The sequence below is a fragment of the Sceloporus occidentalis genome, unplaced genomic scaffold, assembly GCF_023333645.1.
Source record: "Sceloporus occidentalis isolate IW3139 unplaced genomic scaffold, rSceOcc1.0.p SCAF_1, whole genome shotgun sequence".
In the NCBI taxonomy this organism is placed as follows: domain Eukaryota; kingdom Metazoa; phylum Chordata; class Lepidosauria; order Squamata; family Phrynosomatidae; genus Sceloporus; species Sceloporus occidentalis.
This window is the reverse complement of record NW_028316981.1, coordinates 132,372,906-132,391,261: the sequence shown is the minus strand read 5'-3', so window position 1 is coordinate 132,391,261 and position 18,356 is coordinate 132,372,906. Positions and strand designations below refer to the sequence as shown.

At 39.9% G+C, this 18,356-nt stretch overlaps 1 protein-coding gene across 7 annotated transcripts in view; it reads left to right on the top strand.

The window, feature by feature from the left end:
* Window positions 1–18,356, top strand: part of TMEM94 (transmembrane protein 94) — a 106,603-nt gene that overhangs the window by 56,439 nt on the left and 31,808 nt on the right. For 6 of the 7 annotated variants that reach the window (XM_089536405.1, XM_089536387.1, XM_089536379.1 and 3 more), the window contains 7 exons: window positions 2,130–2,216; window positions 2,424–2,540; window positions 3,843–3,899; window positions 4,832–4,936; window positions 5,771–5,935; window positions 6,756–6,968; window positions 9,118–9,433. In XM_089536405.1, the coding sequence (XP_089392531.1) occupies window positions 2,130–2,216; window positions 2,424–2,540; window positions 3,843–3,899; window positions 4,832–4,936; window positions 5,771–5,935; window positions 6,756–6,968; window positions 9,118–9,433 (1,060 nt within the window). The remainder of the gene's footprint in view (window positions 1–2,129; window positions 2,217–2,423; window positions 2,541–3,842; window positions 3,900–4,831; window positions 4,937–5,770; window positions 5,936–6,755; window positions 6,969–9,117; window positions 9,434–18,356) is intronic. The other variant, XM_089536412.1, reaches the window with a different exon arrangement.

The following is an 18,356-nucleotide window of genomic DNA, read 5'->3' as shown; positions in this document are numbered from 1 at the left end:
TCTGTGGCTGGCATTTTGAGAGAATGCTTGCCTGGAAAGGAGTTGGGTATGTATATAGTGTGTGACCCTGGGAAGGCAGGAGTGATTTGCATGTGTATTGTTCTTTTGGTAATGGCAGGCCTCAGAGTGGGAGGGTATGCAAAAAAGGATTATTGTTTGCTTGATTAGTGCTCATTGTCTGCTGGGAAACCCCTGACCCTGGGAGATTTCTCATTTGCACTTGTTGAATCTTCATCTTGCTATTTTTCAAGACTGGTAGCCAAACCTTGTTTACTTTAAGGGTTTCCTCTTTCCTGTTGAAATTGTCCATGTGTTTGTGGATTTCAATGGCTTCCTTGTGCTTCCTGACATGGTAGTTGTTGGCATGATCCAGAATTTCAGTGTTTTCAAACAGCATTTTATGCCCAGGATGGTTTATAACATGTTCTGCTACTGCTGATTTTTCTGGCTGACCCAGTCTGCAGTGTCTCTCGTGTTCCTTGATTTTTGTTTGCACACTGCGTTTAGTGGTCCGTATGTAGATGTGTCCGCAGCTGCATGGTATGCGGTTAACTCCTGCGGCTGTCAGGGATCTGTTATGATCTGATCTCGAGGAAAGCATAAGCCATTCAAAAGCTTACTGTGAAGAATTTGCTCACCAGTTTGCAGATAAAATTGCTCAGGTTTGCTCTTACTTAGTAGACATCAGATTTGATACAGTTTCAGTGGATGTAACTTTGGCTGCTGCTTGTCTAGTATTGATGGATACTTTTCAATTTGTGCAACCTGAGGATATGAACAGGATATTTGGAGAGGTGAGAGTCACCACATGTATACTAGACCCTTGACCTTCCTGGCTTATTAAACAGACCAGAGGAGGACTATGCTTTTTAACATCTACATGAAACTGCTGGGAGAGATTGTTTGGACTTTTGAAGTGAGGTGTCATCTGTATGCTGATGATACTCAGTTCTATTGCTCCTTTCCACTTAATTCCAAGGAAGCTGTTCTTGTCCTAAACCGGTGTCTGGCAGCTGTAATGGGCTGGATGTGGGCAAACAAACTGAAGCTTAATCCAGATAAGACAGGTATTCTCAATCATCTGGAAATCAGATGTGGAAATAGGGATTCAGCCTGTAATACATCGGGTTATGCTCCCCCTGAAAACTCAGGTTCGTAGTTTGGGGATATTTCTGGATTCACCTCTGAGCCTGGTGTCCCATGTTTTGACAGAGACCAGGAGTGCATTTGCAGAGTTAAAGCTAATTCGCCAGCTGTGCCCATTCCTGGAGAAGTCAGATCTGGCCTTGGTGGTACATGCCTTGGCTATATCCAGTTTGGAATACTGTAATGCACTCTATGTGGGGCTGCCTTTGAAAAGTGCTCAGAAACACAAAGAGCTGCAGCCAGTTTGTTAACTGGAGCTGGCTCCAGGACCACACAACTCCCTGGTTGCAACAATTCCATTGGCTGCCAGTCCGTTTCTGGGCACAATTCAAGGTGCTGGCTTTGACTTATAAAACCCTATACAGCTTGGGTCCAGGTTATTTGAAGGACTGTATCTCCCTTTACAAGACCACTAGAGTGTTGAGATCATTCAGAGAGGCCTTTCTTTCTGTCCCACTATGCTCTCAGGCTCGTTTGGTGTGAACAAGAAAGAGAGTCTTCTCAGTGGCTGCTCTCAAGCTCTGGAACTCCCTCCTTAGAGAGGCTAGGATGACCCCATCTCTGCTCTTCTTTAAGTGGCAGATAAAGACATTCTTGTGCTGTCAGGCCTTTTCAGATTGACAAGAGCTGGGATTTAAATTCTGTGTGATTTAAATTTTAAGGTTTGTACAGTACTGAGTTTTTAACATGTTACATTTTAATTCATAACTGTTTTAACTTTTAAAATTGTTTAATTGCTTTTTAAATTTTATGTTCATACATTTTGTACTGTTTTTAAATTGTATTGTTTTAAATTTGCTGTTCACTGCCTTGAGTCTCTATATTGGGAGAAAGGCGGGATATAAGTAAAATAAATAAATAAATAATAACCTGAAGGTATATTGAGAAGTATCTAGAGATGGTTATGTTGTTTATGTATGTCATAGCATTGATATTTACACAGTGTTGTTTAATGTTGTCTTTCCCCTCTCCTTGAATGACAGATTGGCTTTCTCATTACCAATGCCATGCGCTTTGTTTTCATGGCTCCTGGAGTAATCCCTTGGCAGTACACCTTTTTTCAGTTGCAGGTAAGGAAGCTTGTACTCTTATCCACCCACCTCACTTTACGAACTGCAGTTATTTGTTCCCCTTGCTCAACATATGGGCTGCTGGTGGCTGTTGAACAGCCAGTTTCTGCAGTCAGTGCTCTCTTTCTCTCTGGGGATGAAGATGTTTAAACACCATCCCCTTTGCCAGGTGGTTGTAGTAACTGGTGCACTGGGGTGGCTTTACAGGTCAATGGTGTATTGCCCATCCTCCCACTGCTGTTTCCTGTCCTGTGGATTCTTGCTACTGCCTTTGGTGAAGCCAGAGTTCTGGCACAGATGAGCAAGGCCTCACCCACTTCCCTGGTGAGTATGCAGAAGTCAAGTATTACTGGAAGGGAAGAGGAGAGGATAAGCTGGCAATGGGGTGTGTGATTGGGTGGAGAAAGCACTCTGGACTACTGAATCAGGAAGGGAATTCCCAAGTATCTTATAAATCTGAGACAAAGGGTCATCTAGTGGGCCATTATTGTCCTGTTTTTCTTTTTCTTTTGTCATTGCCCTCTCTTAATCTTTAAGACAGGATCAGTTATAGATATTTCTAGGGAGGCTTAATTAAAAATGGCAGATCTGTTGTATTTAGGACAGGGTGGCGGTGGTGGTGGCAGCAAACTGAGGGGACCAGAAAAGTTTGATCAATAAGCTGACCTCTTGGCTATGAAGAGTTCCTCCAAAGGCTGTTCTTAATAAAACTATTTGCCCTTCTCTCTTTCTCCATATCTCCCCACCCTTCTTCTTCACACCCACTTGCTTTCTATAAGCACACAGAGACTGATATCCTTACTTGAGTTTTTCCTCTTTTTATTGCCAGCATCTCTGTCCTCCCTGTTACCTACTGTCATATATTGTACCAAAATATTTTCATTTTTACGTTCTCTACTCCAGGACCATGCCTGTTCTTTTGCCACAATTGCCATTCTGTGTGGTTATGCATCTTTGCTCCTTTCCACCTGAATGGTTACTTGTACCTAGGTCAGTTCCATCTTGACTTAGTATAGCATCCTCTCTTGTCTCTCTTTCTTCCTCCAGGTTCATTTGGAATGTAGCAGGTTTGGACATTGGTTTTCTCCAGCCTCTAGGATCACATACTCTCTTGTCCTTTCTTAGCCTTCCTCTTTATCTGTGAATCACATATGAGACATTGCATGATTCTGCATCTTCTTTCCCATCTTTTTTTCTTCATCCTGGCCTACATCTTCCTTCTCTGATTCCTCTTTTGAAGCCTTCCTCTGGGCCACTTTTATACTTGATGTTCCTCCTCATGCCCCACCCCAGTCCATCCCTGCCTTCATGTCATTGACCCATCTTTAATTGGATAGTATACATACTTCTTGTCAGAATCTGTTTTACATCTATGCAATGTGTGGTCATGCACATGTGCACAAGATGAAATCTTTATAAGATTCTCAAAGAAGACTGTTACTTTGAGAGTTTAATTCTCGACAGTCAAGGCAGGATTCTTGCCCCTTTTTGGATACAGCATATCCTGCAGAGTAGAGCCTCTTTCTCATCCATGTTTTCCATTAGTGAACAGTATTTTCAGAAGGATGATCTTCGCATATCATTTTAAAACACCTCGATAGTAACCAATCTCTTCTCTTGCTGCAGCTGGCTAAGTTTTCAGAGGACACACTCAGCAGCTACACAGAGATGGTATCTTCCCAGGTACTGTTTTATTAATTTATCTTGCATCTTGCTCTTCTGTTTTGTGTGATCCTCCAAATCCATTGGCTTTGTGATCTGCTTGCGTTTCCCCTCTCATGCTTATGTCCTGTTGCTAGTGTCTCTTGCTTTTTGTTACTCTGTTGCGCTCTGCATGCATCCAGTTGCACATCTTTGTCATGTGCTCCTCCTTGTAGGGGATGCTCACAATATTCAATTTCTCTTTCATCATATGACAATGAAATGTCATGTCACTTAAATTCTGGTTGCCCTGAATTTTTAAAAAAATTATTTTAAGCAAGCTGTGTTTTAAATACTTTATGGGTAGAAATAGATAGCTGAGACTGGTAAGTATTAGCAGTATTTGATTCTATTGTGTGTCTGTCTGTCTCTCACTGTAATATATATACCTGTCCTGGCTATATTATTTGCAAAGCCAACAATGTTCATTGCTCTGAGAAGACCACCCTCACAATGATATGTAGTATGGCACCAGTATATTGTAGAGAAGTTTTTTCCATGGCAGGGACTGGAAAACTGGTCAGTATTGAGGGCAAGATGGATGGAACCTAATACAGGGTTATTGTGCAGGAAAATCTGTTTCACTTAGCAAGGGACCCAGGTTGGGGTGGAGATTAATTTCCCAACAGGACAGTGACTCTAAACATAGAGTCAGGTTAGTACTGAAGTAGTTTCAAAATGAACCTGAATGGCTTCAAATGTCCCACTCAAAGTCCCGATCTCAGTCCAGCTGAGAATCTGTGGCAAGATTTTGGATCTCTTGTTTCCTCACAGAAGCCTATAATAGCCTTCTTGGGAAACATTTACCTCTAGTTCTGGCATTGGAGAATTGGATAATGTTTCCATTAAACCTGCCTGAATTTCTGCTTGCCTATTCTTCTTCAGTTTTCCAATTTCTGTGGCTTTTCTGGCAGGAAATGATCCGATGTATCTGGAGCCACTTCTTACGTGTTCTGAAGGGAAAGTCTCCAACACTTACCTTTACCTCTAGCTTACTTCACAGCCTGGGATCTGTCACAGTAAGTATGATTTTATGGAGAGGTCCAAGAGTGAGCGTCTGGGTTTCCTAGAAAGGCTGAAGGAGTTTGACTCTCATTCTCAATTTCTTGCTTATTCTAACTTCTCATGATAACTTTTGCATTTTGCTTATCTGTTTTTGGGATAGTGGCTTAGATGTGTTCACTTTGACCTAGTGTCTAGAACAAAGGAGTTCAGATTGCTTTGTAGCCATCAGCGAGGCCTTCTAACATGCATGGACTAGCTAGCTGTGGCTAGATCCAAGTCATTGACAGCAGTCTGGGTTGGGTATTAAAATTGTAACAAACTTGAACTATCTGCTATTAAATCAATCAAATATTAACCCAGAGTAAATGACTTGCCTTCTTGGGTCTCAGAAACATGGGTCTGGGATTCTTCCTGTTCTTTGTAGCATGACAAACATTGATGGTCTCTAAGGGACTGCTCTTTTTGCGTCAGACTGTAAAGCCCATGGCTGTAGGTTATAAAAGACACGGGGCTTCTTAATCTGTAAAACGTTGTAGTCTTAGTTAACATGTCCATAAACTGGGTATGCCACTTTCATAGATATTTTTCTTAATTTTAAATACCTTCTGGTATCTATATGTTAACCTGTCCGAGATGCTGTGGAGGCTGGCTATTCACTCTGCATTGAGTAGCATTGAGGAAAGTTTCCCAGGGTTAATACTTTCACCCATCCTTCCTACCAACATGCTTCAAAGCTGAAATGACATGACTGATGTTTAGTGTTGATACCTCAGTAGTTCAGATGCAGTCTTGCCAATGGTTTATTATATATCTCAGGGGTGTTGTGGAATGTCTTGGGCCTGTTTTAGGTGCTTTGCTGTGTGGATAAGCAAGGAATTCTGTCCTGGCCTAATCCCAGTCCAGAGACGGTTTTGTTCTTTAGTGGCAAGGTGGAACCGCCTCATAGCAGCCATGAAGACCTGACGGATGAACTCTCCACACGTTCCTTCTGCCACCCAGAAATGGATGAAGAGGTGAGAGCTGGCTTCTTGGGTCTTTAGAGGGTGCTTTCTTAGGAACCTCATATCTCGCCCCCAGACCCCCTTGTCAGTTACAAGGATAAAGCTAATTAGATGATGAAAGCAGGTACTTCAGATTCTGTAAGCAGAATATATCACAGGGATATCCCTTCTTGTATGAATCTTCACAGCTTTGTTCTTTCAGATTGTTTGGGGATACACTACTCTGGGTTCCATTTGTTAGTGACACATGGTTGGCATCTGCTCAGATCAGGGCCTTCTTAGTATCTGCCCCAGTAGAGTTGAATGCAATCACCCAGGAGATGCACTTGACACCATCACTGATTTTTGAATGAACACAAATGTTCTTCATTCTATTATCCTCCCTGACTGGTTTCTAATTTTTGTTGCTTATTTTTTGTTCTACTTTACATGATAGAATTGTTGTAAAATTTTATTTTGTGAACCACTTTATAAATTTAAGGTAGCAGACAGAAACGAATGACTGTGTTTCAAATTAAGTCTTACCTAATCAATAATACAAATTATTTTTCTAGTGTACTTGTTTCCTTATGGCATTTATTGACCTAAAAATGTTTGGAGAGTTCTTTGCCACTAGGGGTAGGGTTTGGGGAAGGAGAAGTTCAGAACTTTTCTTTTCTTAGAACTTTTCTCTGGAAAAGTGAAGAGGCACTAAGGGTGATTATGAATTTTACCTAAAAGGTTAAAACAAATCTTTCATTGTCAGGATGTTTATAAGACATGTAGCTTTCCCTTTTTATTTCAACTCACATGTCTTTCTCTACTTACCTCATCTTCTGATACTGTATTACAGCCCCATGAAAGGGATGCTCTTCTGTCTGGGCCTTTGTCAGATGTAGTTCACATCACCAACGAGCAAGACATGGCTGAGTGGTCCACCAGCAACACCCCCAAATCTTCTGATACTCACATTCACAAGAAACCCAGCGGCCGCAGTAAGCACCACTCAGGATCCAATGTCAGCTTCAGCAAGGACATTGAGGGAGGAGAAGAGGAGCCAGTGAAGGTAAGACTGGGGGCCCTCAGCTTCTTCAGAGGAAGGTCAGAGACAGGGCAAGGGGAAAAGGGTGTCAGAAAGACAGAGAGTTGTGAGAGGGAAGGATGTCAGTAAGAAGAGTGGTGATCTGGTGATCCTGTCTACCACTAGCATGAGCTGCCTGACATATTAGTCCTCGTGTGGTCCTTAGGTTAGCAAGTTGGAGATAACAAGACATAAGGTTTGGAAAAAGCTGTAGATGAGATCTCTGTTGCTTAAAGACTGTGACCCTGTCTATGAAAGACAAAGACAATGATTCTGTCTACTAAGTAGATGTGAATAGGTAACATGAGAAGGTAGATATCATGAATGTGAAGGAGAAAGAAGTTTTATGAACCTAGTTTCCTTTTCTCACAATGGGATATTCAGATTAAGTGCAGTTTAGAGAAAGGTAGGCCTGCCTGATTATCCCAAAGCACCATTTGCCCATTGGTATCTGGGAAATACAGTTAGGCTGGCTGAGTGGAGAGTAGCTAAGAACAGTGGTCACATTGTGGTGATGGGCTGAGAACTTGAGCATGTGTATCTTTCTATGTGGTAACAGAAGAGGGATGTAGTTGGGTCCTTTGAGCCCTACATAATCTCTCTGACGTTGGTACAAGCAGGGGATTAGAGCTTTGGCATGCTTAGGCTTCAAGTACAAGTAAGGCTAGACTCCTCAGCCACCAGTTTCTGATCTGCAAGACTGAAAAAGGCACCTTGTGACAGACATTTATAAACTTCCCCCTGATAATCACTTGTTGAGTCTAAGGTCAAGCGACCTCAGGGAGAGTAAGGAGTGGAACATGTACAAAATTTCAGTGTGACTGTACCTTTTGCACTATCCTAAGCTCATCTGTTTATGTTAGTGGGGATGTGCACCATAGGAATATAAGTGGAAGGTATGTAGAGTGTGCACACACAGAGCACAAGAGAGTGCACTGGAGGATAAAAGAAATACCTGTGGGAACTTGTGCAAAAAAAAAAAAAAAAAAAAAAAAATCCTTGGGAGCAGCTGGGCTGGAATGGTTGCTAGTCTAGAGAGAGTAGATATGAGATGGAGGTGCTGCCAGATCACTATGGACTAAACTGGAAGCCATTTTGATTGAGTAATGTACCTACCAGCACAAGGTTGCTTTGCAACACTTTGAGCTAACGTTCTTGCTTTCTTTTTCTGTTTTTATGAAAAAATGTAATTTTAGGATGGAGGAAAGCTATATGAAGCCTTTACTTCATGTTTGGCCACAGGGATCAAATGAGTAGTACAAATTGTTCAGTGCCTTTAATGAAAGCTACTTAAGCTTTTCTACTGATCGAACTGCTTTTATCGATGGACCTGGGAAGTGGGGTGATCTTCCCTTCTTTAGCCCTCCAGGTGCCCTCACAACCTCCTGCAGAGGGCTGGAGATATCCCTCAAGAAATATTTACAACATCTGTGATGTATAATTACTTCCAAAATCTACAAAACAGTGATACCTTTATTGGGCCAATCAAAATGCATAAAATATATGTTGCAAGCTTTTGAAGTTCCACTGACTTTTTCATCAGGCAAAAGTGTTACAAATAAAACAGGAGAATAAGATTGATGATATTAGCACAGGCCTGCATTCTGCCACATTTATGATATGTGTGTATGTGGGAGTGCTGTTACAAAACAGTTCTACAGTGTTAATAAAGTGGCGCTTAGTTCTGCCCAGAGTATTTATTGTCAGTAACAACAGAGTTTCTTACAATTTTAGGAATAACAACATAATGAATAAATTTAGGAGTCATGCATTCTGAAGAGAATTATATTGGGACCTTCCCCATCCCAAATAATTTTGAACTTCCTGCGCTTTCTACTCTCATCACATTTTCTGATAATTTTCTGTAACAATGAGAACTAAAATTTTGTTTTTCAAAACAGAAAGGGATATTTTTCAATATATTACATTATTTCTCTAGCTACACAGAACTCTTGTGAGGGCTCTTTGTGAGCCTATGAGTGGTATGCTAACCCGATGTGGTCTCATACAACCTCCTATACACACATGTAAGAAAAATGAGGACTGCAGTTGATTGGTTGTCATATTGAACTGTGGCAAGAGTAACAGAGCTCCCATTTAGAACTGATGAGACATTTCTTTAATGTTGAGCCAGGCTGAGGGTGACTGCGAAGGACTGGCTTGTGAAGCTGAAGACTTTGTGTGCGATTATCACTTGGAGATGCTGAGTTTGTCACAGGACCAGCAGAATCCTTCCTGCATCCAGTTTGACGATTCCAACTGGCAGATGCATCTAACCTCCTTGAAGCCCCTGGGCTTGAATGTGCTGCTCAATCTGTGCAATGCCAGTGTGACAGAGCGGTTGTGCCGCTTCTCTGACCATCTCTGCAACATCGCCCTGCAGGAGACACACAATGCTGTGTTGCCGGTACATGTGCCATGGGGACTTTGTGAGCTTGCCAGGCTTATAGGTAAGCATGAGAGAGATGGCAGGGATGAAGGAGATGGTGGGGAAGTAGGGTGGGAGTTGTACTATAATTTTATTTTTTTAGGAAAATCTCCCCTCCCTCCTTTCTTTCTTGGATTGATACCTACCTTTCCTCCAAGGAATGGCACTCAAGACAGTTAATGGACTCAATTAAAACATAAAATTTATTTTCAAAACACAGCTGTTATAGAAAGGACAACATGCACTAGATTAAAAAGCCCAACCCAGGTCCACTGCCAAAGATCTGTTCGAATGAAAGACCAGGAGAGGGGAAAGTAGCAGAAGCAAGACAGGGTAGCCAAGACAGGGGTGCAGTGGGCCAGAGAGCCAATTTGCTGCTTCTGGGATTCTCCATGGCTGTATAAACTACTATGTGTGCCCAGAAAGACAGACATACCCTAATGTTCTCTTCTATGGATGAAAAATAGTTTGAAAAACATAGTGTAGTGGGGAGCTGCAACTAAAAAGTGAATGGGTGCTCCTGGAGGCAACTCATCTCCTTTTTGGCCTGAAAAAGGCGATACAGGAGGCTGTAGGGATCAAGGCTGAAAAACCAACTGCATAAAGCCCCAGGGCTGCTCTTTGTCCACCCCTGCATTAAACTATTGACTTTGCTTTGTTTTGACCTGAATGCCTAAAGGCACCAGATCCTGTCTGATCTTAGAAGATGATCAGGCCTGATTAGTACTTGGAAAGGAGACTGCCAAGGAATGCCAGGTGCTGTAAATTTCAGAGGAAGCAATCAGCAAAACTACCTCTGAGTATTCTTTGCCTAAGAAAACTGTATGAAATCAATGAGGTTGCCATAAGTCAGCAGTCACTTGAAGGCATATGCATATGCGTGTGCACACACATACATTTGTTTGGTTGGATTAGTGATCTAGAATCATGAACACTAGCATAAGATCTGCTGGAGGTAGCTGACAGAAGCAATCTCTCATAACTGTGTTAAGATACAGTCTCTCCACTTAACATTTCAATTTTGATATTGGCGAGAATTAATAGGGAGGGCATAATTATCTCATTGGCTTTGATCGGATTCCTGGATCCTGTAAGAGCAAATGTGTACAGTACACATGAGATAAAGAGGCATGGGTCACTGCATGCAAACAGCATGTTTGGTGGTTTTGCTTGTCTTAGACCTGGAACTCTGAACTGTAATCTGGACCCAGTTAGCTAATGTTGATATACTATGGCTTGGTGTGAATAGGCAGCCAGTCAGCTGCAAGCTAAATGTAAGCCTTTCTCTGCTGGATCAATATCTCTTTTGCCTTGATGGGACCTTTGACCAGTTCTGTGGAGTCATGTGCTGGTGATTGGACAGGAATCAGACAGGGAAATGTACAACGTGCAGAGATGATCTCTCCAGCCTGCCTGCCTGCCTTTCCTTATCTAATTTAAACATGCTAAATCAATATTATGGAGCTTGCACTCACAGCCTCTCTGCCCACTCTCCTTGTGTATATCTTTGCTTATTTAAGTTTACTAAAATATTTAAATACCACCTTATATTTGTTCTCAGGGTGGAGTAAAATAAAATCAATTTAGGAATATAAATAACAATAACAGTGGACTCTTGTTATCTGCTGGGGTTTGGTTCCATGACCCTTCGTGGACAACAAAATCTGTGGATGCTCAAATCCCATTAAATACAATGGCATAGTAAAATGGTGTCTCTCTCATATAAAATGGAAAATCAAGGTTTGCTATTTGGAATTTATGCTTTTTTGGAATATTTTCAAGCCGTGGATGCTTGAATCCATGGATAAAAAATCTGTGGATAAGGAGGGCCAACTGAACTATAATTTTAAAAGAGTAAAATATGTTAAATTATTTATCACTTAGAACAAATCAGTTTAAAACCAATAAAACAATTTAAAATAATTACAACCAGCAAATAGGATAAAATCAATTAGGCCCTGAACCATGCCTTATGAGGAGAGACTTGGGGAGCTGGGTATGTTTAGTTAAGGTTGGTTAAGAGGTGACATCATAGCCCTGTTTAAGTATTTGAAGGGGTGTCATATTGAGGATGGAGCAAGCTTGTTTTCTGCTGCTCCAGAGAATAGGACCTGGAAGAGTGGATGCAAGCTAAAGGAAAAGAGATTCCACCTAAACATTAGAAGAGATTCCACCTAAACATTAGGAGGAATTTCCTGACCGTAAGAGTGTTTGACAGTGGAACACACTCCCTCGGAGAGTGGTGGAATCTCCTTCTTTGGAGATTTTTAAACAGAGGCTGGATGGCCAACTGTCGGAAGTGCTTTGATCATGAGATCCTGCATGGCAGAGGATGGGACTGGATGGCCCCTGTGGTCTCTTCCAACTCTATAATTCTATGAAGGCTTTAATTAAAAGCCATCTTTGATTAAGTACTGAAATGACACCAGCCTTGGCACCAATTTGGTCTCTAAGAGGAGAGTATTCAGTAATCGGGGTGCCATAGCCTTTCCTATGTCGTTCCACAGTGGGTTAACTCCTCCGCCATATGACAGTGGTCCCTCTAACATAAATAATTTATCAGGTAGATAGAGAAGTGCTTTTTAAAAGGCCACCTTTAAATTTTTTTGCTGAATTTGGACTAGATTTATGCTAGTATTTTGGCAGACAGGTTAAAGAAAAATTTAAAAACATGCATAAACTAAGATCAATGTGGATTCCTCCCAAAAAGGCAAATGAGAGATAACCTGAGATGTTTATTGGATACGATAGAACATTTTGAAAGGCACAATAAAAAAATGGCGTTGATAATGGTGAATGCAGAAAAGACATTTAATAACATTCATTGAAATTTCATGTTGGGAGTATTAGAAACCATGAAGATAGGTAAGAATTTTATGGGATGGATAAAAGCAATTTACAATAAACAATCAGCCCAAATATTGATTAACAAAGAAGTAACAAGCTCAATAGAAATACATAAGGGAAACTAGGCAGGGGTGCCCATTGTCCCCATTGGCATTTATTTTATCATTAGAAATACAGTCATCCCTTCTGATTCGTGGGGGATCCATTCCAGAACCCCACCCCTCTGCAAATCTGAAAACTCACCAATATTGGGGTCCCATGTATTTCAATGGCTGCACATGCACCATTTTGTTCCTTCCCTGCTCGCCATCCACAAAGAGCAAGGTTGTGGATCCCAAGGCTGCGAAAAGAGAGGGATGACTGTATTTAATGAAGAAATCAGAGAGAACAATGGAATATGGGGGATAAAGATGAAGGAGGAACATTAAAAAATGAGCGCATATGCAGTTTAGAAAATCTTATGGATAGTATCAATACCCTAGTGCAAACACTTCAGAACTATGGAAAAGAATACAGTTTTATTAATAAAGACAAAACAATGATAATAACAAAAAAAAAAAAAAAAAAAAAAGGACAAGAAAGAAGAAGCCAGACTTGAAAAAAATCAGGATTTAAAATAGCCGAGAAAGCTAAATATTTAGGGATAGAGATCACATTTTTTTTCCCGGATTAATTCAAAACTAATTATGAGAACTTGTGGAAGAAAATTCAAAAGGATAAATTGGAAAATAAATTGGAAAAACCTCAAATTATCATTGTTAGGGAGGATAGCCATGATACAAATGAATGTCCTCCCCAAGATATTATTTCTGTTCTAGAATATACCTATATTGAGTAATGACAAACTATTTCAAAAATGGTACAAAGAAATAACAAAATATATCTGGGAGGGGAAAAAAACAAGAATTAAATATAGAGCCCTACTGGATGCAAAGAAAAGGAGAGGATTTGGTCTCCCAAACTTATACATTTATTTTTATGCCTGTTGCTTTGATTGGTTAAAGGAATGGGTAAAGCTAACAAAAATAGAGTAGTACAATGATTAATTGGTTCACCCTTTGAAATTGACTGTGAATGCTGTTATTAAAGAAGGAATTTTGCCATCGTGGAAAGAAGCAAATATAGTTGTGATACCAAAGGAAGGCAAAGACCTAATAAATCCTAAAATTTTTAGACCAATTTCCCTTCTAGACTATAATTTTTTTTCATATATTTTGGCTAATAGATTAAAAAATGCATGCAAGATTGGATAGATGTAGATCAGAGGGGTTTTTTGCCGGGTAGAGTTATGGGGGATAACCTAAGAATAATCTTTAATATTTTAGAATACTGTCAACAACATGGAGATAAGAAACTAGCAATATTATTTGCAGACTTCGAAAAAGCTTTCGACATGGTGAATTGGGAAATTATATATGTAATTCTGGAGAAAATGAAATTGGGAAACAAATTTGAGACTTGGATAAAGGAGATTTATAAAAATCAGTTGGCGTGGGTATGCGTAAATGGACAAAGACCTCAAAATTTCCAAATTGAAAGAGGTACTAGGCAAGGATGCCCCCTTTCCCCTTTATTATTTGTTTTAGTAATTGAAATACTGATAAAATCTATTAAAGAGGAAAACGAAATCAAAGGCTTGAGCATCAAAAATCATAATTTCAAGGTTAGAGCATACACAGATGATCTGGCAATAATATTAGATGACCCAAATTTAAGAGCAGAATTTTTGATAAAAAAAATAGAAGAATTTGGTGGTATAACAGGATGTAAATTAAATAAAGATAAATCCTTTTTTTTAACCAAAAATTTATCCAGAATAGAGGAGACAGAACTAAATAGATTAACTGGAATTAACATCCAAAAATCAGTAAATAATTTAGGAATACATTTAACTAACAAAAATATAAATCTTTTTGAAAAAAACTACAAAGTTCTTTGGGAAGAAATAAAGAAAAATCTGAGGAGATAGAATAGATTAAATTTATCATTTTAGGGAAAATTTCAGCAATCAAGATGATGATTCTCCCAAAAATACTTTTCCAGTTTCAAATGATCCCTATCCCAATTTCCCAAAAAACATTTAAGAATTGGCATAAAGAAATAACATCTTTTTTGTGGGAAGGGAAAAATCTTGTGTCCGTTTAAAGATCCTACAAGATTCTAAACAGAGAGGGGGTTTAGGGGTCCCGAATTTAGAATTATACTATGACGCATGCTGTTTCACCTGGATAAGGGAATGGATAACAGTGAAGGATAATAGATTATTGGCGTTAGAAGGTGAAGGTTTACGATATGGTTGGCATGCTTACCTAGCTTACCAAAAAGAAAAAAAATGAACAAAATCTTTAATAATCATTGTATCAGAAAATCACTATTAAAACATTAAAAACATTTGGGGAAGAGATAATAATAATAATAATAATAATAATAATAATAATAATAATATTTTATTTCTATACCGCTGTTCCAAAGATCACAGCGGTGTACAGCAAGGATAAAAACAGATAAAAACATCACATCACAACCCCCTACCCCAACAATATCACAAAACTAGCAATAAAAACATTTATGAACAGCAACAACAATACAAGTGGCTGTGTAGAATGGAATACAACAACATTGCAGAGAGGAAGCATAACAACAAGGCTCACGGAGGGAAAGCCTGGCGGAACAAATAAGTCTTCAGGTTCTTCTTGAAGACATCAAGGGAGGTGGAAGTACGGAGCTCGTTGGGGAGGGAGTTCCAGAGCTGTGGGGCTGCAACAGAAAAGGCCCTCCGAGATGAAACATACCTAGCATCCGGAACTCTTAAAAGATATTTCTCACCCGATCTGAGAGTGCGGGGCGGATTGTATGGGGAGAGGCGGTCCTCCAAGTACCCTGGGCCCAAGCCATTTAGGGCTTTATAGGTGATAACCAACACCTTGTATTCGGCCCGGAAGCGAATAGGCAGCCAATGAAGATCTTTTAAGACCGGTGTTATATGGCTGGCTCTGGAACATCCAGTAACCAGCCTAGCAGCCATATTCTGCACTAATTGAAGCTTCCGGGTCTGGTACAAGGGTTGCCCCATGTAAAGCGCGTTGCAGAAATCTAATCGAGAGGTTACCAGAGCATGTACCACAATTTCAAGGTCCCCCCAGCCAAGGAAGGGTCGCAGCTGGCGTGTCAGCTGAAGCTGATAGCAAGTGCTCCTGACCGTCGCATCCACCTGAGTAGTAAGGTGGAGCAACGAATCCAGGAGCACCCCCAAGCTGCGAACAGAGTCCTTCACAGGGAGCGTGACCCCGTTTAGGACAGGTGGAACAATTTCCTTACCCGGGCCAGGAGAGCCAATCACCAGTACTTCCGTTTTCTCTGGATTCAGGCTGAGTCTGTTTTCCCTCATCCAGCCCATTACCGACTCCAAGCAAGCATTAAGAGGAGAGATGCCATCCCTAGTTACTGCATCAGTCGGAGACACAGAGAAGACTATTTGGGTGTCATCAGCGTACTAATAACACCGCACCCCGTGTCTCCGGATGATCTCTCCCAGCGGCTTCATGTAAATGTTAAATAGCATAGGGGACAAAATCGCTCCCTGAGGGACACCAGATGTAAGGGCCCTCCTATCAGAGCGACAGTCCCCCAGCTCCACCATCTGGGATCTGCCCGAGAGGTAGGAACGGAAGCACTGCAAAGCAGAGCCTCCGATACCCAACTCCCTCAGGCGATCCAGAAGGATACCATGGTCGATGGTATCGAAGGCCGCTGAGATGTCCAAGAGCACTAACAGGGACAAGCTCCCCCTGTCCATGCCCAGACGGAGATCATCAACTAAGGCGACCATGGCAGTCTCAACTCCATAGCCCGCCCGGAAGCCGGTTTGAAATGGGTCCAGATAATCTGTCTCATCCAAGATCCCCTGAAGCTGAAGGGCAACTGCCCTCTCGATCACCTTCCCTAAAAATGGCAGCAGCGAGACAGGCCGATAATTGTTCCGAATTAGGGGGTCAAGGGAGGGCTTTTTCAACAAAGGTTTTACTATGGCCGTGTTCAATGTAGATGGAAACTGCCCATCCCTGAAGGATGTATTAATAATGTGGTGCAACATATTAGTTACACCGACTCCCCCTTGAGCTGTCAGCCATTGAAATCTCAAGAAGAATTAGCAAAGGAAGGATATGATATTAATTGGTTCCCTTATAGACAAATCATGGAGAGATGGCATCTGGATAAGAGAAATATCGGATTTGTGAAAAAGAATAAGGAACTTGAAATTTTTAAGATTATTACATCATATTCAAAAGGCACTATTGGGAAGTTGTATAATTTATTACTACAAGAAAGATTGGAAACAGAGATGGTTAAAGATACGATGATAAAATGGGCAAAAAACATTGGACATAATTTGGAATTAGCAAAATGGGAAAAATCATGGCGTAATATTTTCAGGTATTCAGCTTCACAAAGATTGAAAGAAAATTATTACAAAGTATATTTCCGCTGGTACCTAACACCTGAAAAAAAATCGAAAATATACAAAAACAATTCATCTCTTTGTTGGAAATGCAGAAAGGAACAGGGCACTTTCTTCCATTGTTGGTGGTCTTGTAAAGAAATTGGGAAGTTTTGGGAAATGGTAAACAAATCGCTATCAGAAATGTTAGATATTACTTTACAAAAACTACCAGAACTGTATTTACTGAATATGATGAACGATGAGATAGAGAAGAAATATGGTAAAATTCTTTTCTATGCAATCACTCTAGCAAGAATATCTTTAGCAAGAAAGTGGAAGACAGAAGAAATCCCTGATAGGGAAGAATGGTTAATGAGTTTGTATGAAGCAGAAGAGGTGGATAAATTAACTTTAATATTAAGAGGAGAGACAGTGAATAAAGTGGACCAAACATGGGGAAAAGTATTGGAATATTTAGGAAAGACCTGGAATACACAATAGATTTAGCAACATAGATATCTGTAATTATATAATAACTGGAGTATAAACCTGGTATTGTATGAGAAACAGTGGAATTAAATAAGTCTCAATAAGCAGAATTCGGATTGTGCAAACTCCACAAGATAGTTTAAGATGATGTAAGTCTGTAACAAGCAAGTGATGGCATGAAGAGGTGACAGATGAAAGTCTAAGCATTAAGAAGAATAAAACAACCAACATTCAGGGGGAGAAGGAAGCTGATTGACTGGATAGAAGAAAGAAAGTTTTAGCATGTCATAGAAGGTTTGAGTAAGTGAAGAAAGTTGGTGGAGTGAATGACAGTAGCAGCTCATAGAGAAGGGAATCAGTAGGAGATAATTGTAGTGATGAGGGATTAGATTAGATAATAGACGAAAAGAAAATGTGGATGGAAGGTAAAGGAAGGAGAATAGTATAGGAAGAAGAGAAGGAATTGAAGATAGAATGTTGGGAAAAGAGTTATACATTCATTGCTGTGAAAGTAATGGTTGTTAATGTATTGTTGTAAATGTGTATGCACATTTGTTTGTTTATTATGTTTGTTTGAATGTGATAAAATCAATAAAAAATTTAAATAATAAAAAATAGAGAAGAATTGGATTTACAAGGGATTAAAAACTCATGGTATTTACATAGACAGGTGTATGAGAGGTATAAATTGGACAAATAAATTGGGAAAATTGAGTTGGAATTAACAGAATTTGACAAGATGATGTGTGAGGATACCAAACATACAATTAGAAAATGGATACATTTCTATTAAATTATGAGATGGAGGAGGAAATAATAAAAGACAATATCATTAAATTAATCCAGAACTGTGGTCATGCAATTCAGTTAGAAAAATGGGAGAAAATTTGGACACAGAATATAAAATTTATAGCATTTAATAGTTTAAAAGAAAATTGGTACAAAATGTTTTACTGATGGCATTTGACACTGTGGTAAAACTGGCAAAAATGTATAAAGGCCAAAATAACACATGCTGGAAATGTAAGATCAAGTTAGGTTCTTTTTTCCACATATGGTAGACCTGCCAAAAAGCAAAAAAGTTCTGGACCCAAATAAATAAAATAATGTCAGAAATACTATTACGTAATCTAAAACTAAATCCAGAAATATTTTTGTTGAATATATT